We start from the raw sequence: 24,469 nt of genomic DNA on the forward strand, positions 1-24,469 counted from the left end.
ATGACTTTTCAACAGACCCAACTTCTCTGTAAAACGAGAATTCAAGTATCATAAACAGAGCATGCAGGGACACATGCGAAAATTCCTTCAGAACGAAATGAGTAATACAGTGGGGGTGCAGGTTCTTTCCAGAGCTGATGACTTGCTCTCTAGGCAAATGAAGCGCCATCAAAAAAAAAGGGGGCAAGAGCCTATATTTGAGAAAAAGTGGGTGCTGGAAGACAAAAACAGAAGAAATAAATAGATATCTGGAATAATATAATCTGTTTAATGTATAGGCTGGAAAAATAACAACCTTCAGTTCACATTCCTTTCTCTTTTTTACCTTCTCTCTATATTGTTCTCTTTAAATATTTAGAGATATCAAACCTTTTTTTTTTTTTTTTTTTTATAGCTACTTTGAGCAGAGAGATTTAGAACTATTTTGTAATACATTTTGCTTGGTTAAAACATATGTTCGGAATATCAGAAAAACAGGCTGGAAGTGTTTGAAAAACTAGACTCTTTAATAGATTACAAACTAATCAAAGTGACAACTAGGAATGGAGAAAAATCAGAATAGCTTACTCAAACTTACCCAATTACCCAAGCTGTTCCTGAATTTTTAAGTATTTAATAAAATCAGACCTGCATTGTAGTTGGATACGGTTTAGCCTACCCCTTTAAGTTGAGCAAATTAAAAAAAAAACAAGCAAACAAACAAACAAAAAAATCACTTTCCTTCAGAATCTAGATCTCAGCTTCATTGTTATAGTTTAAAATGAAAGGGAAATCAACACTCCAGAACAATCTATGTAAAAACAGGGAGTGTAACTGACTTAATACAGTCCATTGCTAACTCATATTTCCTGAAGATTAGTGTAATTAAAAATCAATGATAATTAAAATCTGTTCCATTTCAATTGTAATTACCATGTTTTTTTCAGGTAACATTCTGAGTCAGGCTAACGAAAGACTCATTAGCACTGCAGAAGTTCTTTATGCAGGAAGACACAGCTACCCCTTGCAAAGTCAATTTGGCTATGCTCCAGAAAAATATGTAAATGATTAAAATTATAGCTGAAAAAATTGGAGAGAACTTTGCGAGCCAGGAAAAACTGCAAAAAAATAAGGCACGGGAAGGAGGAACCAGGAACAAGGACAGAACAGTCACAGAGAACAACCTGGGTTCCCTTGCAAACAGTATCTTTGTGGTCAGACGTGTGTTTTAACACAGTCATAGCTATTTAAGTGAGAGTAATACAGACTGAAGAACCTTCCCCTGGAAAACAGCAGTTATGAAGTTAGAGCCATCACGAACAAAAGAGAACAGAAGCCATCCCCAGTTTCATGCTCCAGCAAAATGAGGTGATTTTATACACGTCATTGACTAAGAGAGAACTGAAACACCGTGTGCCAAGGTCTGGTGTACACGTTCTAAAGAGATTGCTGAAAAACATTAAGAGCTTGCAGAGGAGAGCTACCAAGATTTAGAGTTTAATCTCTTTAAGCCTACGAAAAAGGCTGAGCAGCAACTTGATTTCCCCTTCTCATAAGGAGAAAATAACAAGTGCTAATTGGGGTGTTTATTCTAGGGAATAAAAGCAAAAGAACCACCAAAGGCCAGAGGCTGCTGTGAGACACAGTCCAGTTTAGAAATAAGGTAGACAGCAACGTGTGTCATGCTGGAAGTCAGACTAGACAGACCAGGCAACCTAAATTCTCCCTTCTAGTCTTGAATTATAGTAATTCATTAAATTAATCAATAAATATAAGTCAAGGAAAGCAGCTGCAGCAGAATGAGATGTAATGCATGCTAAACCAGTGAACAGGGCTGTATGTGCTAAGAAGAGAGTTTGTTGTGTGCTTTTGACTTGACCAATTAATGAAAAAGATCACACCTGTCTGCTTTAAAGTAGACCTGAAGGTACAGCTCACAGACACCTGTCCAATTGCATGGGAAAGCAGAGCTGGATACAGACACAGCCAAGGATCTTACAAGTACACTGACAGCCAGGCCAAGAAAAAAGCTGAATTCCTAGAACTAGCCATACTTTGTGAACCTGCTGTTACAACTTCACGTTATGTGGAGAGGGCTAAAGAGCTTTACTGACACTCTATCATAAAAAAGGGGGTCACATATTGGCCACAAGATCTTTTTCTACTGAGTTGCCACGTAATCAGTCAAATCGCACTGTGTATTTCTGCTTCTTCGGGAACAGAACTTTGTGTTTGTCCTTACTGAACTGCATCCTGATATTTCTGTGCTCCATTGCATCCAGATCCACTCTAATCCTGCTCCCACCGTGCTTAAAGCCTCTCCCAGCTTTAAGCACCTGCAAATTTTATAAGCATCATCCATATTTCATAAGCCAAGTCAGTAACGAAAATATTGAATAATACTGGACCCAGAACAAATGTAAGTGAATCCGACTTCATGCATCCTTCCAGGCTGGCAGTAAACAACTGATAACTACCTTCTATTATGATTTTCCAAATTATTTTGCACATATCTTGCAGAAGCTTCAAGATCATTTATTCACAAGAATTTTGAGGGAGACTACATGTTTGGAATACTAACTTATCAACATAAGTATTTTTTGTCAGTAATAGTTGCATTAAGAAGGAATTAAAAGATTTGAAATTCTCTAGGCCATTTTTCCATTAAATGACATTCATGCTAAATACATAGAAAATAAATCCTACTGAGTATTTAATGTCCAAAAGAATACAGAGCTTTACTTACATATGTATTTTGCTTTGTAGAAAATACTAAAAATTTGTAGGAAAATTTAATGACTAAGGAAAGATTAATTATTTTATTATAAAATATAAATAGAATTGTACTTGCCAAAAGAAAAGAAAATAAAACTATATCCTCATGTGATTAAGTTATCCATAACAATCATCTGCTCCTTGCTTACACTGAAAATTCTTGTTCACTATTAGTAAGGATGTCCAATACCCAGAAGGTGGAGCTAGTTTGCAAATCTAAAAGAGGACTTGCATTCTTTCCTGAAAACAGAATATTTATGAACCGACTAGCATATTCCTATGTTTGTCCTTTTATTTTAAAGCAAGTCTAATGTGTTAAGATCAAAACAGGAGCTGTATCACAGACTGAGGTCTCAAAATGGACAACTCTAGGAAAAAAAATATCTATACAGCTGCTCAATCTTTGGTCTGTTAAAACTGCCATATGTCACTTGTTATGCAGGATATCTTGTTGCAAATACTGCAGCATGAATATAAACCAGGGTCATGCACTAATAATGCTCAAAGCTTCAAATATCTATCAAAAGCCCGTACAGCAAGTAACGCCCTTTCTAAGTCACTCCTTGAAGCTGAGAAGTACCATGAAACTGAAGTTTATGAAAAAAAACCCAAAAAACAGCACTGTATTTTGAAGCTTACAAGTTCAGGAGAATTTGGAAAATAGTCTTCTATGCAAGAGATAAATATGCAATATCAATAAAACTCGTAAAGAGATATTATTTGTAAAGGGAGCTTTAAAATCCTGGCCTATATTCAGGTTTAGATTATCCTTATCTATCTTGCCACAACACTGCTGACATGCGAGGAACCTGCTTGGTTACGAGTCACTGCTTACACGTCCAAAAGAGTTTGGGAGAGATGCAAATGCCCTACAACTCCTCCTTCATAAGAAAACAGGCAGCCAGCTCAGCAGCGGTTGTTGCTGTGCAGAAGATGCCAATAAGTCAACCATGGTTCAGACCTCTGCTCCTTTGTAGAATCACTTTGTAGAATCACTTGGGGAAGGGAACAGAACAAATTATTGCTTTTGTGTTTAACATGTTTAAGGACTTACACACACGTTGACGCTTCAAGTGTCAAATTTAAGTTAAAATGGCAAGATTTGCCACTTCAACACAATGGAAACTCTTTTGAAAAAGACAGAATAATTAGCTGAATAAGTAAACATCTTGAAAAAGACATAAGGAGCAAAACCATAACAAGATGACTACAGGATGACTGTCAGGTTGCTAAAATGACAAGGGCAGCCTGTCCTGTTTGGAATATTTAGCATCCAAACTAAAGAGTCAAAGCAAGGAAACTCAATGTAAAAAAATCATGCTAGTCAGCCTTTAGAAAGGCAATTAAAACAAGGCATAAAAGCCAAACACATTAAAATGGGAAATGGAAGGATGAAATCAAAAGAAGTAATATCACCACTATGCAGTTAGTGTGAGATTAAAACAAAAACGTCTGCGCGGCACAAGCACTGAGTAAAATGCTCCACTTCCCCTGCTAACAGAGAGTTGTGAAAGTTCAGTTTCTGACATGATTTGCCCTTTGGATGCTGGAAAACACCCTTCAGTCCCATCTTCTCTTAATCAACATGTCTGCATAGGCCAATGACCTGCCTAGCACCCAACTAGTCATTTCTACATGTTAATATTCAAGTCGCAATATGTCAAACTGCACGCTAAATTTGATGAAGTTTGGCAGAAAGCAAGCTCCTGCTCTTTTCAAAATCAGCCCCATAGAAGTGCTTATTAAAATGTGCTGGCAATCAAACAGGAGAAGCCCTGAGGCTTTGCAATAGCACTTGTATCTCCTTTTGCACTGGCCACAAAGAAAAAAAAAAAAGCCTATTCTATCACTGCTGTCTGCACCACCTCAAAATCAGTGGAAATTTTGGTGGCTTGAAGTCACCTCAGAATTTAAATGGTAAGAAGCTAAAATCTAAACAGGGAATTAAAAGCAGAAGAAAGCAGAGCATCATACTCTTAAAGGAACAGAGGGTCCTAGAGACATATGGTAATTAATGTAACAGCAGCTACTCACAGCTTAACTTTGTACTGTACTTAATCACTTATTCCCTTAGTACCCGAACATACAAATAATCCACTGTAGGACTGAATTAACAGAGGTCAAACAACATAAATGAGCTGTCTTGACATCACAAATTGAAGGTTAGACAAACTCTGTTTTAAAGAAAAAGGCAAGTAAAACTAACTAACCAACCCAAAACAGCAGTAAACTCCTCAACAACAGCGTGAAATCATTAACCACAGAGTCTGAATTCACTCACCCAGGAAAGAAACTTTTTTTTTTTTTTTTTTTAATAAAGAGAGGTTTAAAAACTTACTTAACAGAGCTCATATATTCAACTTAGCACCATAAAAAGGTCAGTTTCCTACCTCATCTTGCCACTCAGCTCTTGGAGCTCACATTAATTCCAGGATGAGGGCTCAGCTCTGTGAGAGAGGATGAGGTTTTATCCTCATAATTCTGCAGCACTTCTCACAGGAACACCAAAAACCTGCCGAAGACTTCCTGGTATTTCTGCAGTTAACATAATAGCAGGCTACTTTGCACAGTTTTGGTGTCTTGAGGAACAACTTTGAATTTTGGGGATTTACTGTTCCATTGTAATCATCTGAGGTTTTCTGTGCTGTCATACAGATTAACAGTGAACACAGAAACCATCTAATCATGCATACACAGGTGCCTCAGCAGCTTTAGTCACAATGATAACAGAAAAAGAAAGTGATAGCAACAAGAGACATAAACCTAATGCAAATCTAAAATACTCAAAACATAGGAGTAATGGATAAACCTTGCTCTAGAAGCATTGTGCAACCAAATATTCTGATGCCTCATTATAAAAATAGTCTGTTGATTGGGTTAAATAGTCCTCTTATCCCTTACACATTTTTAAGTTTCTATCAATAGCTATTGTCTATTTGCTGGGCTACATATAGCCCAGTTAATGACCCTATCAAAAAGAGAAGGATCATACAAAACTGAGAGGGAAAAGAAAAAAAAATAAGTGCAGAAATAAGAACAGGAAAGAAAAATGTAAAATGTGAGGAAAAGGAAGGGAAGAGAAAGTGTTCCAGAAGTATTTTTGTTTTCTGAGATTAAAAAATGTCTGCTACTCAAGGGAATACAGACCAAGGGACAATATTTCATCTTCTTCACTAAGTGATAATTTACAGTAAAAGCTCTTCTATTGAAGATGCAAACAAAACCAGAATGCAGTTTTATTTCACATTTCTACCAGCAACTGCATTAGGAGGGATGCCAGAAAGGATGCCATGCTCATCCCTAGGGCACTGAAATACAGAAAGGTTTAATCTAGATTTAGAGAGTTCTCATCACGTATCAGGTTACTACAGAAAAATTAACCCACATATGCTAGTAGCATTGTGTGCATGAACGTGTTTTCCTTCATTCCAGCTAGGAAACATGGCACTGTTCCCTAGGTGTTCTTTGTTATCTATGCTGAGGTTACCCGTGGCCAATTCATCTGCCCAGCAGCAAAGCTTATGATTCCATAATTCACTTCAGGCAAAATCCAAGTGCCATCACACTGCCAGTTTAAATGTTTCGATAACGTGGTGGATTTTGTATGTAGCAAATTAGGGAGTACTCACGCAAGCAGAGCCAGTGGAGGAATGGCTGGGCAATGGTTCTGATGGGGTGGTACAAGGAGCAGCAAGAAACAACAGCCTCTTTTGCAGCACAGCTAAACACAGAGATCTGTCAAGGGCCATGTAAGTGAAAGAGAAAACTACTGTGTTTCACTGGCACCTCTAATTCTGCAGGACAGGCTTTCACATTCTGACTCCCATGGAAAATGAAAAAGCAAAAATGAGAAGAATTTAATGCTGTCAAGTAATTCCTCCAAGGCAAACCAGTCTAGAGCTAAAAGAATAAGAAAATCCCTCTCCTTTAAAATCCATCTACTCTTCCTGATTTATCCTGCAGAGAAATCATAATCCTGCAACTGATGAAACCGTAGCATGTTACCTTGGTAACTGATAACTCAAATTCAGTCTTAAGAATACACTCAAAGGTCAGACTGCATGAAAAGTTAGACTAAGAAAGGTATAATTCATGTTGAAAGGTAAGTACCAGCAAAAGATGCCACCAATATATTTGACTACAAAGGTTCCACACAATAAATATGAGCACATTGGGAAAAAAAGAACAAGATCACACAATGCCAATACTGAAGTTGCAAATATAAACCTACCTTGGGAAGCTCTGAACATCTATAGTTAGAGCAGCATGCTACTACCCCCAAACATCAAATCACTGTCATAACATTTTCTACCATCTAAAATTAACAGGTGGTGCATTCTTCGATACCTTTTCCATTGTTATATGATAGACAACTTTTTTGTATTAAAGCAGACAGGTCCACTAATATCAGCAAACATTTCACCCCACACTCTAATGCGTACTTTTCAATTATTTGGTCAAATCCTTGGTTATTTCCCATTTTTCTTGCAAACAGCAACACAACTTTTAGGATCACCTCCAGCACTGAAGCAGTTTCAGATTTAAAGATCTATCTGTGCCCATACATTTGCAGCATTAATGAAATAGGTTATACTCAAATTATGGCATAATATATAATCACAAGATACTGCAAACTTTTAACGTATGCAATGTTTGTGTATTGTATGTAGCATAACATCCTGTAATATTAAGAAAGTATCTATGGGTCTAAACACACTATGATTTTATATCTAAGAAAAAGTTATGAAACCATACAACCATGATTCAAATATAAAATGGTGCAGAATTAAGGCAGAAATTATAATCCTAAACTTAGAATCTCAACCTCTATGGGTGCTTCACAGTGCATCCTTGGGGCTTCATGTCAAACCTGAGAGATGCAGAGAAAATCAAACATGTAAACCCCACACTTTCACAACAGAGTCAAACATGAAATATTCTGGCCCCAAAGGCAATGGTTTTGAAAACCACTAGGCAACCAACTTTGGCACACACCTGGATAGTTCTTCAGAAAGCTCTATCTTTCAAGTAAGTCCTATTAAAACCAAACAAACCAACAACACATATTAAAATGCCTCCATTTCTACATGATCTTGACAATCCTATAAGCTGGCAAAGGCACTGCACGACACTCTCATGTAAGCACCAGTAGGAAATCATGTTTTCCTCAAAAAGCAAAACTTGAAAACAAAGCAACCTGTTCCCCAAATCTACAGTTTCCATGTGATGGGTGTCACAGAACCCTCAGCAAAACTGAACAGAAGCATTGACTCTGTGAGAGTAATCTCACAGAGGGGCACTTGCACTGATTCAAGAGAAATAGAGAAGGCCCTGAAATGAGGGGGAAGAGAAGAATTGATTTCGGTGCCATAACTTGGTAATTTTTGCATCCTTGGGCCTGTCAGCTCCAGAAGACTGAATGAAGCACCTCTCATTTTCTAACCATTACAATTATCATTATTACCTTTCATTCCATTTGATGAGTGCTTATCATAGTATTTGAAGTAACTTTTAAGGGTTTTTTTGGTTTTGTGAGCTAAAAGCTCTAACCAATATTTCATTTGCCTGTGTAGGCTGTGAGCCTGAACCAAAGCCAAGAGCACACTTTTTTACAACTACAATGAAAGACTGAAATGGACTGGTTAAATACATTTATACAGAATCACAGGAGAGATGTTCAGGGCACTGAAGAGAGCAAAGGAAAAATCACTTTCATGTTGCTAAGCATGTCAGAAAACATCCAAAAAGAATAATTCTAAAGCATGCCTTTTTTCATGACTGGCAAGGGAGGGGGAAATCTCAGGTTTTGTTCTGTAACTGAAAGGACCCTTGACACTTGGAATACAGGTAAAAAACAGTACGTATGTGTCTATGTAGACACATGTAAATGCACTGCAGTAACATCAGTGAAGTCTGGGTGAAAGGGTACTACTACTTCACCTGCAAAACATTTTTAATAGACATACTGGATTTCTGCTAATAATAGCTGAAAAGCTTGTTAACACTAGGGAAAAGAGAAGGGACTCAGGCGCAAGAATAAATATTCAATTTTGTTCTTTTAATCAAAGTCAGTATGCTTGGGTTCCCTTTCTACAGGTGCTTTCAAGTTGTCAGCTACGCCAACCTCACTGTTGAATATTTGCACCTTCTTACATGAAAGAGGGCTGAAAAATGTAGAAAGTTATGTTGATGCTTTGCACCTGCAAGCATTCACTAGAGAAGAAAGATGATATCATCTAACTCTCTAACATTATGGGGATACTCATCTGGTAGACAGAAACTCAGAGAAGCAAACAGAACAGAAATACTCTGGTCTCAGGACTATTTATACAAAACCAAGTCCAGCACATTTGGCGCTGAAAATAAGTATTCCAGGATGCCAGCACAAATCTCTCATGCTGGTAAAAATGCTGACATTGCAGCTGCATTAAAAAAAAAAAATCAATACTATAACCAAAATCTGTTGCACAAGCTCTCCAGTACTACAGAAATGATATACAGCTGAAAAAAATAGTTTTAATTCTTGTTATGTAAGAAAGAAATTACAAATTAAACCCCGATATAAAATCACATCATAAATAAATAAATAAATAACACGTAAAGGAAAATAGAGAAAATATAGGACAAAATACACACTTAAAACCCCACAAAATTATACAAAACTCCATATAATAAAGCGGTTGTGGGTCTTTTTTGTTTGCTTGGGGTTGTGCTTTTGTGTTTTGTTTTGGTTTTTTTTCAATTGAAGAGCAACACAGCATTGGCTCCAATTTCCTTATATTCAGAATGCCACCTCTATCACTAAGGAGCTGTTTCATCTATTGTAACACATTTGCACATCAGAAAGTCTCTTGTCACACTTATGAGGCAGATCTTGACAAGTCTGTGCTTTCTCTAAAAGCAATAAGGAAAATAGCCATAGCAGATCGGAAGATTTAGTGGCAAGGACCAGCTGTGGACAAAGTTTTCTTCTCATCATATCATGGACTTGCTCTACTTAGCCTTCAGTATTGACACATATTGACAACTATATCAGGGAAAAACTAATTTTAGCAAATCAGAAAACAAAAATCAGTATTTCACTTGAAAAATGTAGAAGGGTTTACAAGAGAATGACACGGAAACAGAACGTTCACCTTTCCTTACAAGTTTCCTGTGGGGTAAGACACACCCCGATTTTTTTTTTTTCTTAAAATGGTATATTCAAGTAAAATCTAAAATAAATTAAACTGCATCAAAGGAAAACATCGTGGTTTGAAAAACTTTTCATCATAGCACAAAAAATTGAGCATGGCAAGCACTTTGAGCACACAATGGAGCTGTAATTTGATAAATAGCTTTCTGTCATTCAAGGTTACAACTGTGCAAAACCTTGCTATCAGCACTCTCATCAATGATACTATTGACTCTACCTCATTTTTCAGTGACTCTTTCCATTTTCATTTACTCCAGACAACAATTTTTTTTTTAAATGTTGCTTACCACCTGTGTGCAACACCTTGCAATCTGCTGCTGAAGGGTCATTTTCACCTTCTTTAATGTTGCTGATGTTGTCTTTCTCAAGCAGTCTGTCCACCATGGCAATAACACAGTTTAAACTCTTTCCCACATTGGCCCACACCCTGTCCTGAAAAGAGCATAATTATCACTGCATCTTACTGAAGAAGGGAAAAAAAAGAAAGTATCAACTTATTCTTAACACTTTAAAGTAGAGACAAAGATATGCAAACTACTGGAAGTATTATTAGAAATATTAGGTGTTGGCACATTACGACTTTTCTCATTCTTCAACCTACCACTAGTTTAATCCTTTTTCACTGACTTTTTTCTCACAATGTAAATTACTGAATTGAAACTGTTTGTCTTTTTTAGACATCAGAAGACACACGTGCTTCAAATTCTACAAGAAAATGCATTCAAAGTTATCTCTTTCAGGTCCAGTCACAGGGAAATGAGTAGTTTGTCTATTTGACATAATAGAGTAAGAGCACAGACACTAAAAACCCTGCCAAATCAAATCTCCTATGCAACTGTCAGTTTTGCCACAGTACTTGGCAACCACTTTCTCACAATTTAACATATACTCTATTACATGACTTACTTTGTTAAAGCAAATGTAAAATTAAAGGATTAGAATTAACAACTTGTTGTCATGACATATTTATTAAGTAACAATTAAAATTTGTTGCACGCCTCTCACACAAACTGCAACCATCACATTTAATTTTTTATTATAAATAGGATAATTACAGAAGTAAGAGAGTGATAGATGGGAATTGCTAAGGTATGTGAACTCAAATTGCTCAACATGGCTGCAGCCACATAATTGCCCTTTCCTCATTCTGCTGGGGGGACTTTAATCCCAACACAAAGAGTGTTAAACTCTTAATGAACATCTGGAGATACTGCACAAGCCACTCAAACAGGAGCCCTTGTTTCATTTTTGAAAGAACCCTTTTCTCCTTTTAAACAACCTATTAACTCAGCATTCAGATGATGTCCATACAATAGTCACACAAACATTCCCCAAGGGTTTAGAAGCAACATTCATGAACACCTGCTGACAGAAAGCTCACTTTTATAACCATATATCTGGTCTTTTTACATATGGGCAAGTGAGACAGAGGGAGCAAGGGCCTGTCCCATAGCTCTTCTCCTCCACATAGGAGGTTCCTAGAATTAGGAGATATTCTTACAGGCAGACAGAAAAGGTAAATGTGTCTGTCGTTCATTGTGATGTTATTCTGCCTGGAACAAAGATGGTTACATTTTTCCAAGAGAGCTGCTGAAATTCTGCAGTTTGGTAAGAGCAATTCTCAAGTAGAAATGCAGTTTCTGATCGATGAAAATCAACTGACTCCCTATTATTCTCTACAAGAAGAAATGCATCCATTTCATATTCTTTCTTATCCCTTATTATCCCCATAACATTTTGCTGTAGCCTAGCACACTTTCCACCTTTCTTCTTCTTAAGTGGTTTATTCTCAATTTGCATAAGAACTACCTCACAAGTGATCATTTTGCAGCATGTGTCAGGTTAAAGGACAAAATACAGCCACAGCCTCTCAAGTAAGCATCTTTACAAACCCTCTGTGTGAAGTGAGGAGGCATCAGAGGAAAATAAGTCTTATTTCTTGATACACTGAAGTACTGAGACTCTAAATTGCAGGATGCTTCTCCCCTGTGAAGTTTTCCCACCAGTTCTGTGGAGCTAATCGGAAGACAGGTTTACTACTGTGGTGTGAAAAAAAGAGAACGAGCCAACCAACAAAAAATAACAGCGAAAGAAGGTCTCTGGCTCCCTCGCACTACTGCTTCTTTAAGCTCAAATGTCAAACAGGGAAGGTGGAAATCTGTTGGGACAAGGCAGACTGGGACAAGTCAACGGCACACTGACCTTTGCTACTTCTCCTGAATTTCAGAAGCCATTTAGGCCTGTACGGAGTCCTGGCACATGTGGCTAGGTGTAGTTAGAAATGGCCATAGTCGCACTTCTCCTGCCACCTCTGCTGTGGCACTGGCAGATACACATGTGTACTCAAAATGACATCCACAAAAAGCTTGGCCTTAGCTGATCGGAGCCAGCCCAGCGAGAGCCGGAGCCGGCGGGGTTCAGCAGACCACGAGGTTCAGCCGAGATTAGGAAGCTCAGAGGGAAACGTACAGGGACAGCCTGATTCCCGGCGGGTCCCGATCGCCAAAGCCCCGGCAGCCATTGCGAGAGAGCGGCTGACGTGGCGGGGGGCGTTCCCACGGTGACGGCGACCACACCCCTTCCCCTTACCTTGAAAAAGCCTTTGGGAGGGCAGCGACTAGTCGCTGCCCACCTGGTGTAGGGAGGAGCAACCAGCTTGTGTAGCGGGTGAGTCCCACCCACACTGTGCTGTAGCAGCGGGTGTGGTAGCTCGTGCAGCAGGGTGCAGAGAGCACTTGTTGCTTGTCAGCCCTTCTAGCTTACTGCCAGCGCCCCAGACTGCTGACAACCATGGTCGCCTCCAGAAGGAGAGCTTGCCTCAAACAGACTGTGGCTACACAGACTGAGGCTCTGTCCCGAACGGTGGCTGTTCAGGTCTCCGGCTGCAGAGAGTGCCAGAGCCTGCTGCTGCCGGGGCAGGGAGGCCAGCACTCCACCTGTGTCAGGTGTGAGCAGGTGCAAGATCTGCTCGACATGGTCGTCAAACTTAAGGAGGAGGTTGAGACGCTGAGGACCATCAGGGAGTGTGAAAGGGAGATCGACTGGTGGAGTAACACCCTGACGTGCCAGTCGGAAAGGTCACAGGGAGGTACCTCCCAAAAGGAGATGGACCTCCTGCCCTCTCGGACAGAGGCAGAAGTCCTGAGACGGCCCCACCCTTGTTGCTCTCGGGCAGAGGTAGGGGACCGAAAGGACGACAAGGGTTGGAAGCGTATTCCGGTTCGGCGTCGCGGGCAGCCCCCCTCCCTGCCTGCTTTGCCTCCCCAGGTGCCCCTCCGTAATAGGTTTGAGGCCCTGGATCTTGAAGAAGAGGTAGGTGAGGAGGTGGTGCCAAGCCTACAAGCCAACAAGCCTACAAGATCACGTAGGAAGAGGCAGTCGACCTCACAACTTAAGACTGCCTCTGATAAGAAAGAAAGAAGGGTGATTGTAATAGGAAACTCCCTTCTGAAAGGAACAGAGGGCCCAATATGCAGAGTTGACCCTCATCTTAGGGAAGTTTGTAGTCTCCCTGGAGCCCGGATCAAGGACATCGCTAGAGAGCTCCCCAAACTGGTGCACCCGACGGACTACTACCCGCTGCTGGTCTTCCAGACAGATGGGGAGGAAGCTGCTTCCCGTAGTCTGAGGGGGATGAAGAATGATTTCAAGGTCTTGGGAAGGATGGTGAAAGACTCAGGGGCTCAAGTGATCTTCTCTTCACTCCTTCCATCTTCAAGTGATGATGTGGGATGGAATAGGAAAATTCACTCTCTAAATGGTTGGCTCCAAGACTGGTGCTACAGGCAGGGCTTTGGATTTTTTGATAATGGTTGGTTTTATAAGACACCAGTCCGGACACTGTCACGTGGGAAAGGTTTATCTCGTAGGGGCAAAAGGATGCTGGGGCAGGAATTAGCTGGGCTCATTTGGAGAGCTTTAAACTAGGCTCGAAGGGGGATGGGGTTGTAGCTGGGCTTGTCCCAGTGGGGCTGCAATCTAAAACTGATGAGGACCGGGTGGCCTCCTATGCCCCTAGGGAGAAACTGGTGTGCTCTGCTCGCTCCCTGAAATGCCTGTATACCAATGCGCGCAGCATGGGGAATAAGCAGGAGGAGCTAGAATCCTATGTTCGGTCGGGAGATTATGATCTGGTGGCAATTACAGAAACATGGTGGGACAGTTCACATGACTGGAATGTGGTCATGGATGGCTATGCCCTTTTCAGGAAAGACAGGCCAGCCAGGCGTGGTGGTGGAGTTGCTCTCTATGTGAGACAGCAACTACAATGTACTAAATTCTGCCCAGGAGCGGATGACGAGCGAGTTGAGAGTGTATGGATCAGGATCAAGGGGCAGGCTGGCAGGGCTGACACTGTTGTGGGCGTCTGTTACAGGCCGCCAGATCAGGCTGAGGAAGTTGATGAGGCCTTCTATGGGCAGCTGAGAGTGGCCTCACAGTCACAGGCCATGGTTGTTGTGGGTGATTTTAACTTCCCTGATGTTTGCTGGAAGGACCATTCAGCCAGCCAGCCACAGTCCAGGAGGTTCCTCCAGTGCATTGATGATAACTTCCTCATGCAGATGGTGGAGGAGCCGACTAGGAGAGGTGCACTGCTGGATCTCATCCTCACTAACAAGGAGGGTCTGGTCGAAGCAGTAAAGGTTGAGGGCTGCCTGGGTTGCAGTGACCACGAGATGGTGGAGTTCAGCATCTCATGTGGCAGGAACAGAATAGCAAGTAGAATTGCAACCCTGGACTTCAGCAGGGCTAACTTTGGCCTTTTCAAGCAATTGCTGGGGGAAATCCCATGGGCAAGACTGCTTGAAGGAAAAGGGGCCCAAGATAGCTGGGTGGCATTCAGAGATTGCTTCTTCCACGCTCAGGATCAGAGCATCCCCACACGTAGGAAGTCAAGGAAGGGAGCCAGGAGGCCTGCGTGGTTGGATAGGGAGCTGTTGGGTATGCTCAAGCAGAAGAGGAGAGTTTACAGGTCATGGAAGCAGGGGCTGGCCACTTGGGAGGAATATAAGGCTGCTGTTAGAGGATATAGGAAGGCAGCTAGGATAGCCAAGGCCTCCTTAGAATTACAGCTGGCGAGAGGGGTCAAGGACAGCAAAAAGAACTTTTTCAAATACATAGCAGATAAAACTAACACCAGAGGCAATGTAGGCCCACTGATGAATGGGGTGGGTGCCCTGGTGGCAGAAGATACAGAGAAGGCAGAATTACTGAATGCCTTCTTTGTCTCTGTCTACTCTGCCGGAGGCTGTCCTGGGGAGCCCTGTACCCCTGAGACCCCGGATGAAGCCAGGTCAATGGAGGAGTTTGCTTTAGTCGATGAGGACTGGGTTAGGGAGCAATTAAATAGTCTGGACATTCATAAATCCATGGGTCCAGATGGGATGCATCCGCGGGTGCTGAGGGAGCTGGCTGAAGTCATTGCTGGACCGCTCTCCATCATCTTTGCCAAGTCTTGGGAAACGGGAGAGGTGCCCGAGGATTGGAGGAAAGCAAATGTCACTCCAGTCTTCAAAAAGGGCAAGAAGGAGGACCCGGGTAATTATAGACCGGTCAGCCTCACCTCTGTCCCTGGGAAAGTAATGGAACAGCTTGTCCTTGGTGCCATCTCAAGGCATATCAAGGATAAGAGGGTTATTAGGGGCAGTCAGCATGGCTTTACCAAGGGTAGGTCATGCTTGACCAACCTCATAGCCTTTTATGAGAATGTAACAAGGTGGATGGATGGTGGCAGAGCGGTGGATGTTGTCTACCTTGACTTCAGTAAAGCCTTTGACACAGTCTCCCACAGCATCCTCACAGCTAAGTTGAGGAGGTGTGGTCTAGACAATAGAGTAGTGAGGTGGGTTGCAAACTGGCTTAGGGAGAGAAGCCAGAGAGTGGTAGTCAATGGTGCGGAGTCTAGTTGGAGGCCAGTATCTAGTGGAGTGCCCCAAGGGTCAGTGCTGGGGCCAATATTATTCAATATATTCATTAACGACTTGGACGAGGGAATTGAGTGTACTATCAGCAAGTTTGCTGATGACACCAAGCTAGGAGGAGTGGCTGACACGCCGGAGGGCTGTGCTGCCATCCAGCGGGACCTGGACAGGCTGGAGAGCTGGGCAGGGAATAACCTGATGAAATTTAACAAGGACAAGTGTAGAGTCCTGCATCTGGGCAGGAACAACCCCAGGTTCCAGTATAGGTTGGGAGATTACATATTAGAGAGCAGTGTAGGGGAAAGGGACCTGGGGGTCCTGGTGGACAACAGGATGACCATGAGCCAGCACTGTGCCCTTGTGGCCAGGAAGGCCAATGGCATCCTGGGGTGTATTAGAAGGGGGGTGGTTAGTAGATCGAGAGAGGTCCTCCTTCCCCTCTACTCTGCCCTGGTGAGACCACATCTGGAATATTGTGTCCAGTTCTGGGCCCCTCAGTTCAAGAAGGACAGGGAACTGCTGGAGAGGGTCCAGCGTAGGGCAACGAAGATGATTAAGGGAGTGGAGCACCTCCCTTATGAAGAAAGGCTGAGGGAGCTGGGTCTCTTTAGTTTGGAGAAGAGGAGACTAAGGGGGGACCTTATTAATGTTTATAAATATATAAAGGGTGAGTGCCATGAGGATGGAGCCAGACTCTTCTCAGTGGCAAACAATGATAAGACAAGGGGTAATGGGATCAAGCTGGAACACAAGAGGTTCCACTTAAATTTGAGAAGAAACTTCTTCTCAGTGAGGGTGACAGAGCACTGGAACAGGCTGCCCAGGGGGGTTGTGGAGTCTCCTTCTCTGGAGACGTTCAAAACCCGCCTGGACATGTTCCTGTGCGACCTCACCTAGGTGTTCCTGCTCCAGCAGGGGGATTGGACTAGATGATCTTTTGAGGTCCCTTCCAATCCCAAACATACTGTGATACTGTGATACTTCTTTTATGCCATTTACAAATGAACCTGTAAAATAATTCTCTTTCATCTTCCCAATTAAAAAAATGTAATAAATTACTATCCACGCTGAAAGTATCATTAAAAGCCAACTCAACTCCTTCATTTCCTGCCATTGCACCTGACTGGCTGTCATCCTCCTAAACACTGCTGGCCAGTGGAGCCCCAGAGTCTGTCTTTACACTTTCTAAGGATTCTCCTGCTTTCTAAATTCACTACCGAGCTCCTCAGTCATGTCTTGTCCTTCTATATACACCACTACAGTCACGTGCTTTACTTGTGCCAAGTATGACACAGCACTGCATTGCCCAGTGCTCTGAAGACACTGTCTCCTTCACGTGGGTTCACAGCCAGTGCTTTTGAGATATGCTCATTGATAAAGCATTATGCGCATGATTAATACCCTATTGTGAAAGGAGAACGCTTTGGAATGGAATATATTGTACACAGGTCAGTATTTCAGACCTGTGCCTGAGTACCAGGTCAATATTTCTACATAACTTATTGGAAATATCATTTTATCTGTGCTTTGTAGCTCCAAGCAGGTTAAACAATCAATCATAAATGTAGAGCAGAAACAGCTCGAAGTTGCAACATGACCAGCTTTTCTTCTATTATACATAACTTGCTTTGCTCCCTCCTGCAGAGAGATTCCAGGATGGCAGAAGCAGCTGGCAAGAGGAGAAGGGAATAGCTACCCACAGGCAATCTAAAACTCTCAAATATTTTTCCTTCAACAGTAGTGCTTTACTACTGCCTACGTGTAGTGGACCAATATAAATAGCTCAATCCATACACCTGTCAGCTGCACTGGGATGAATATTTGTACTTCGTATCAAAGAAAAAAGGTGCAAGACAGCATTGCTGTTGAGAAGGTGGCTTTGAGGAAAACACTGGTTACTCAATGAAAAGGTACCCTGCAGAGTTAAGAAATTGGGTGTTATTCCTTAAAAATAAATTTGGGTGTTGGGGAAGGGAGTGGATCTTGCCTAGTTTTTAAACACCATGTCCTGAATTCACTTCTGTAGTGGTTGTCAGATAATACAGTCATTGGAAAAGGATGGAACAGGGTCAAGCTTGAAGACTTGTTGGATGTCATTGATTTAGATTTCAGGCAAAACTAAGATTGAAATTCCAATTATAAAATGCAATCTAGTGCTTGATAATAATGGAAAAGAAATAACAAAGGAAGACATAGTACCACGCATACAAAGCAACATATCCCTAAGGTAGTTTGTTGGGTTTTTTTCTTGTATAGTTTACTTTAAGAGTAGATTAGGGATTTTTTAAATTTTACAGGTGTTTATTCTTTCTCTTTCTATTATGTTAATAATAAGTTCATCATTAAAATTCACATTGTTCATTGCTTCCCTTGACAGAAAGAACTGAAAAATAATGGAAGCCTAATGTTTCAAATTTAGAAAAAAAAACATTTCTCTAAGATTTATACTGTCTCAGTGACTCTGACTCAATTTAACTCAGAAAATACTTAAAGATACACTTCATTTTAATCAAACGGGTAATCTTACTAATTCAGCAGAAAATATGGATACACTTTAAACTTATGTGCTTGAAAATTTTAAGAGATGAGGGCCAAGAACCTGGCAGAAATAAATTAAAAAACATACAAACACCAACACCACTAATGCAATATAGTAAAGCTACCTTCTCTGTAGAGACAGAAGTACTAAATTAAAGTACAACTTGAAGAAAAAAAGCCATTTTGCCAGTGCAAAAATTTCTCCCTTTTATCAAATCTATTGTGATATTTATTTTTCTGAGTGTTTCAACAGCTGGGAACAAACATTTTGGCTTTCATTTCAAGGAAAGAACAACAATTCTAGCTCCTCAGGTTGTTGAGAAAACTTGAAAACATGAATTCAAGGCTCTAAACCCAGAAGACAAATAAAAGAACCAGTTATTTATTGTTTCAAGCTCATGACTACTTAATGCATGAAGTTGGAGATAATTGTCTTTTCTCTAGAAGAAATATATTCTTCTTCCTTTATTTGTGGTATGGATAAAAATTACAGTTCAGGTGTAAGGTACTGTAGCTCACACACTTTATTAATTATTCACAATAGGGATTAATATGCTGGCATCCTTTATATTTGTAAGAATACAGTGATGAACTGAATAAAAATAGCTTGAGTTCAGGGTGTATATGACAAATAAACAGATCTATTATGCACACATCCACCAAAATAATCAATTTACAAAATATCAGCCATATAAATAATACATATCTTTGAAAGAAATACATGCTAAGAATGCTAAAAGCCAGGTTTAATTCTTTTATACAATCTTATACATCTTCTAAGAACAGAGTCTAAGGGAAAGCAGCTTTTTTTTTGCTGAGAGTGAATTCATGTGTGTTTAAACTATTTATATTCAGTCTTGGGAAAAGAGAGGGAAAAAAACATTCCTTTATAAGAGTGTTTGCTGTTCCAGTCTCCTTGATTCTGCCTAACTAGCAAAAAACTCAAGAGCAGAGAAAGACTATTTTCCTGTCTGGGCAAGAAGATGTTCATCATCTTCACTGTCATACGCACAATCAAGCAGTCACAGAGAAGCACACTCTGCTAAAGAAAATTCTGTCAAGCTAGTTTCAAAATATACAATGCATCTGAAAAAAATTATTTCACAGTTTTTCACTCCTCCTCTCCCCGCCCCGGCCACAATAACATGTGACAATGGACATTAGGGCTTGCATTTTTTTAATGCTGATTTGGAGGGTTAAGGCTTGAATACCAACCAATTGACAACTTACCCACTCTTCCTCGTCGTACTCAGAATGATGGGGTATTGAGTCCTGTCTTTTCACCTGGGAAGGATGATCCCGAGGCTGTGCATCACCCCCCTCTTCTGCACTGCTTCTAGGCACAGCTGGTTTCTTGAGGACACAGCCAGGTCGGGCTGTGTACAGTGCTAAAAGGGCACTTCTGACCAGCTGATCCTTAAACGCGTGCACAAATAACTCTGTCTAAGGAAAAAGGAAAAAAAAAAAAAAATGAAAAGGTTAGACCAAATAATGCAATACTGCAACACAGCTATTATAACACTGAATTACCCTTAGGCAGAGCGGATATTTGTTTCAGGTCTGCCTAAGAGGTAGGAAACAAAGTAGACCGATAAGGAACAATTCAAGGGTTTTGGGGACATAATCACATTCTACGATCCCATTGTTCTAAGGATTAACACAAAAGCACAGAATCTATCACAAAGACTGTAATATTTTCACACAATCCTAAACCAGAGTTCCAAGTTATACCTGCAGAGACGAGGCCCTACAAGAACCAAGAGTATCCAACCACTGCTCAATAATTTCAAAATAAGTGTCAGAAAAAAACATGATTAACAAATTTAAGGATCACCTTAAAGAAAAACACACTGCTCTACACTGCTGAGATTGCAGTCTCTGCAAAAGCAGTGTTTCCAGAGATGAATTTTGGCACCTGTAGATATCAGCCCTGATATCGGGTCAGGTGATGACACCTGATTTCTAGCTTTATTTTATTTAAAGCAAACCTCGAAGTAGTTTTTCCAGTATCTCTGAAGATGTTATTTAATCAATGTATCATTTTTTAAAATCCTAAATACCCAAATTTAATTATCACAACTCAGTGGGATTTACCTACCCAGAACATACTGGATTGTCATGTGCAGATTCAGATGCTGAACTGCTTTTGTGAATGCAATCTTAATTAAACAGGCATGTGGAAAAGTACATAGACAAGGGTCAGAGCAACTAGCCCAAACAAGTAGTCACACAAAGCTTGGAAATGCTAGAAATAAAGGTTGTCCAGCCAAGCTTCATTCAGCCCTTTCATGTTTCTTATGTAAAACCTGGTCAAGAAGCAAAAAACCCACAAAGAAACAAGTTTTTAAAGTTTCAGCATCTACCTTCCTGGAAAGCTGTCTCCCGTTTTCTGCACTTCTTGCTTCTGCTCTTAGCCCATTCCTTTTTGCTAGTACTTGCTTCCCTTTTGTATGCTTCTGCTCCCACTCATCTTCCTTGCTTTTCTGCCTCAACACTCCCACAAAAGTCCACTGACATTTAGAGCACAATGCTCTAAATAATTGATGATTTTCTTAAAGCTCCAGCCACTGAGGTTAGGCACCTGCTTGAGAAGTTTCTGCTTTTTGCCATCTTCATGACGTTGAGGAAAAAGCCATTTTTGATCCTTAATGGTTGCACATAGAAAGGCTGAAAATTTGCTGCAAATATAATAAAACTCAAAAGTCTGGAAAATAAGAACCTTACGGATATTTAAGCTATGATTTTTTTTAAACCAGCATCAGGACTTCTTTCAGACCTGATTTGGGATTCTTCAGTGATTAGGCTTGGCAACACTATTTGCCTCCCTGGCTATTTTACCAGACTCCTCCTGTCTCCTTACTATCTTGGTGCCTGAGGGAAAGGGTGCTAAACAAGACATTATTTTCTCATTTGTAGCTCTTCAGAACTGCCTCATAGTAGTCCTGAACTGCACTATAGGAGAATTTACGTTTTCTACATTCCAGCCTTCACATGGTGCATGCTCAGAGAGTCTTTGGAGAACATTGCTAGCAAACCCTACCAATCTTCCATAAAGAAGAGGCAGAGTATGTCTTGCAGAGTCCTCTTTTCTTGCATAGTTAACAGCAGAGCTTCTCTCAAAGACTGTTCTACAATTCAATATCAAGAGAGTCCACACTACTTGTCTGTCCTTAGAAAAGACAACCTCAAGGTTTTGCTGAGGTTTTGGTATCCCCGTCCCCCCTCTAAAGTCTGCTTGAAATCATTTCAGGTCCCTGGATCAGGTGCAGTGAACTGAAAAGGGCTTTCCATTTTAGAAAGTTGTAGTATTGCAAAACTTGAAGTGAGGAATGGCCACTATGACTGCAATGTATATTAGGTAAATATCCGAAAAGTTTAAGTAATTTAATTTCAATATAAATATTTAATAGGGAAAAATATTAAAAAAGCAAACTGACGTGGAAGTGGACCTCTTTTTTTGTATAGAGAATAAAATGCTTCTGTAATTAAATCCCATCAAAAGATCCCATTAGTTTAACAACAGTCTACATTTTAACTACATTTTCTTACAGCTCAGTACAGCTAAATTTGCAGAACATCACTATTTAGAAAATTGTATTGAAATCACATAACAAGTATATGCAAAGAAATGAAAACTTTGCAAATTCTTTAAGATATTTGACTCAAGAATATTTCTGCAAACAAAGATAGGCAGAGCTGGGAAATGAAATTATCAAGCCTTCTGCAAGCTGCAAATGCTGATAGACTTGTTGACAGCTAAAGGCTTCCTTAATCAATTAACAGAGAGTGCTGATAAAAGGTTAGTCTCAGGAACACACTACAGTAAATTGCAAATCATACATGGAGAAGGAAAACCATGCTTAATATGAGAAAATAAGCTCAATATAAGAAGTAGCAGTAGAATTATTTTATTTCATTTTCCACTTTAAATGCATGCAGCCAGTCCTTCCATTTCTAACACAAGTATTTAACTGTAATTCACATTATCGATAGCTCAGATATACACACTGCTGCCTAATGTTTTTAGAAAGAATTGTTCTACATATCAATCTTAACATCATCTTAAAATAAAAAGTTATATGCTTTTTAATATACCTGAGGAATTTAATCACCAAGCAAATAATTTTTATGACTGCTTCAAAAGCTGTTTAATTTCTAAATTTCTATCCATTTAAAATGTAGCAGAACATTTCTTTTCTTACATATAAAAAGTATGCAAAAGGTAGGAGAGCAGAAACACCTCAAGAATACAAGTAGGCATCACGTAATTCTATCCAGAAGAGCATGTCAACCTACCTTAAGTATAACCAGGGGCTTTCTGCTAGTCCTGTACTGCACCAGACTGGATAAACAGATGCGTTATTTTAGGACCTTGAGATGATTCTTTGTATGGGGGATCTAACTGGAGCACCATGTGAGTTCCCTCAATTTGTGTTTTTGAAACTTAATATTGTTCTTCCCTGAAGTTCTATCTTGGTCTTGCCTTTTCTCCCCAATTCTCTTCCCTTCTGTACAAGCAGCTGTCCCGCCACATGAGTTTCCTCAGCAATGGTCTCACCCCTCTCTCAATTGTAATTTTTTCTCCGCTGCGTAAATTTGGCAATAGACAGGGAGGCAGATATTCCACCCTTCAGGCAGCAGTTGTTGTTCAGACAACTGGATTCATCTCTTCCAAGAAAAAGGCGGACGTTAGATGGAAACTATGGGCTGTCAGGTGGGCTATGTCAGGGAACTTGTGCTCATAACTAACCAGCAATTTAATCCTGTCCCCGAAAAGTCAATATGAACATGCACAACTAAATCACCAGCTAGAAACTGAAAATATCTGTGACTTTTACAAAGTGAATGGATTAGCTTGTTTAGCCCTTTTGTGTAGTCAGACTCTGCAACAGGCCATGGTCCCAGCAGAGGGTTGGTATCTCAGCTGCCTGCAGACCCTCCAAAATCATCCACTCCTCCTGTCCAGACAGGCAAAGGTGGGAAGGGCAAAGCAAAAGGTTATAGCTAATTTACAAATTCCTTCACAACCCGGTCTTGAATCTTCAGGACACTTGTTTGGCTTGCTTTACTTGCACATGCATTTTCCCTCAAACTAACTGCCAACAGAACAGCTCCACGTTTTCTACATGCAGCTATAAAGGGCCTCCCTTCAGCACCACATAGAAAGGCACACTATAATTGCCACAACCCATGCCCCCCCCCGAATCCTCCCTTTCATTTCCAGGCTGAATTCTACTTTCCTATATACCCCTGACATTCACAGTGACTCCAATGTTCTCAAAGTTACTGTGGATTTACACGTCTGTAACTGAGAGCAACATTTATCTCCCCCCTGTGGCTCCAATGCAATTCCTTCACAGTATGTGGCCAAGTTCAATATTCAGATATGAAACTCTCCCATTGAACAATGTACTGCTGGGATAATAGTGCTCAAGAGACCACAGGGGTTACCAGTTCCCAATAGCTGAAGATATATTGAAATGATTATTGATAGTGTTATTAAGCCTTATTACAGAAGGTGCAGCCCATGAAGCAATGGGAAACCTTTTTCAACCCCTCTGGTCAGAGCTATAGTGCTTAATATTTTTATAGGATGGCATATGCTTAAAAGTACTTCAGACTTTAGCTAATCTCCAATATCACTCTGTGAGACAGGTGGAAAATATTATCTTCCTTAGTTTAGAGCTAAAGTAATTTAGATGAGGAACAGCCTGCAGCTCCAGAGGAATATAATAGGAGAAAGAGGATTAAAATTTGAGACATCCTGGCTCCAACTTCCTAGCTGCTTCTTCCAGACTGCATCACACTATTATTCTAAACCTTATCCACAAACCTGCCTTCAACTACCTCCCACAAGCAGTAGCTTGAAGTATCGGAGAAAGAAAATAACTGTTTATCACTCCACAAAATTATTTACAGTAATCTATTTTTGATAAATCCCAGTATTTGGCCGCTAGAGGATAACAGAGACACATGAAATTAAATTAATTATACCTTCAAATAAAGACAAACTTTATAGATTTCATTAATTCTCTACATGGAAAGCCTACAGAAACGCTAA

At 40.5% G+C, this 24,469-nt stretch overlaps 1 protein-coding gene across 3 annotated transcripts in view; it reads right to left on the reverse strand.

Annotated features, from left to right (window-relative positions):
* Window positions 1-24,469, reverse strand: part of INPP4B (inositol polyphosphate-4-phosphatase type II B) — a 320,380-nt gene that overhangs the window by 52,513 nt on the left and 243,398 nt on the right. For all 3 annotated transcript variants that reach the window (XM_082050912.1, XM_082050914.1, XM_082050913.1), the window contains exons 18-19: window positions 19,639-19,851; window positions 10,237-10,381 (exon numbers count right to left, since the gene is read on the reverse strand). In XM_082050912.1, the coding sequence (XP_081907038.1) occupies window positions 10,237-10,381; window positions 19,639-19,851 (358 nt within the window). The remainder of the gene's footprint in view (window positions 1-10,236; window positions 10,382-19,638; window positions 19,852-24,469) is intronic.

The sequence above is a fragment of the Streptopelia decaocto genome (assembly GCF_964273445.1).
Source record: "Streptopelia decaocto genome assembly, chromosome: 4".
Taxonomy (NCBI): Eukaryota; Metazoa; Chordata; class Aves; order Columbiformes; family Columbidae; genus Streptopelia; species Streptopelia decaocto.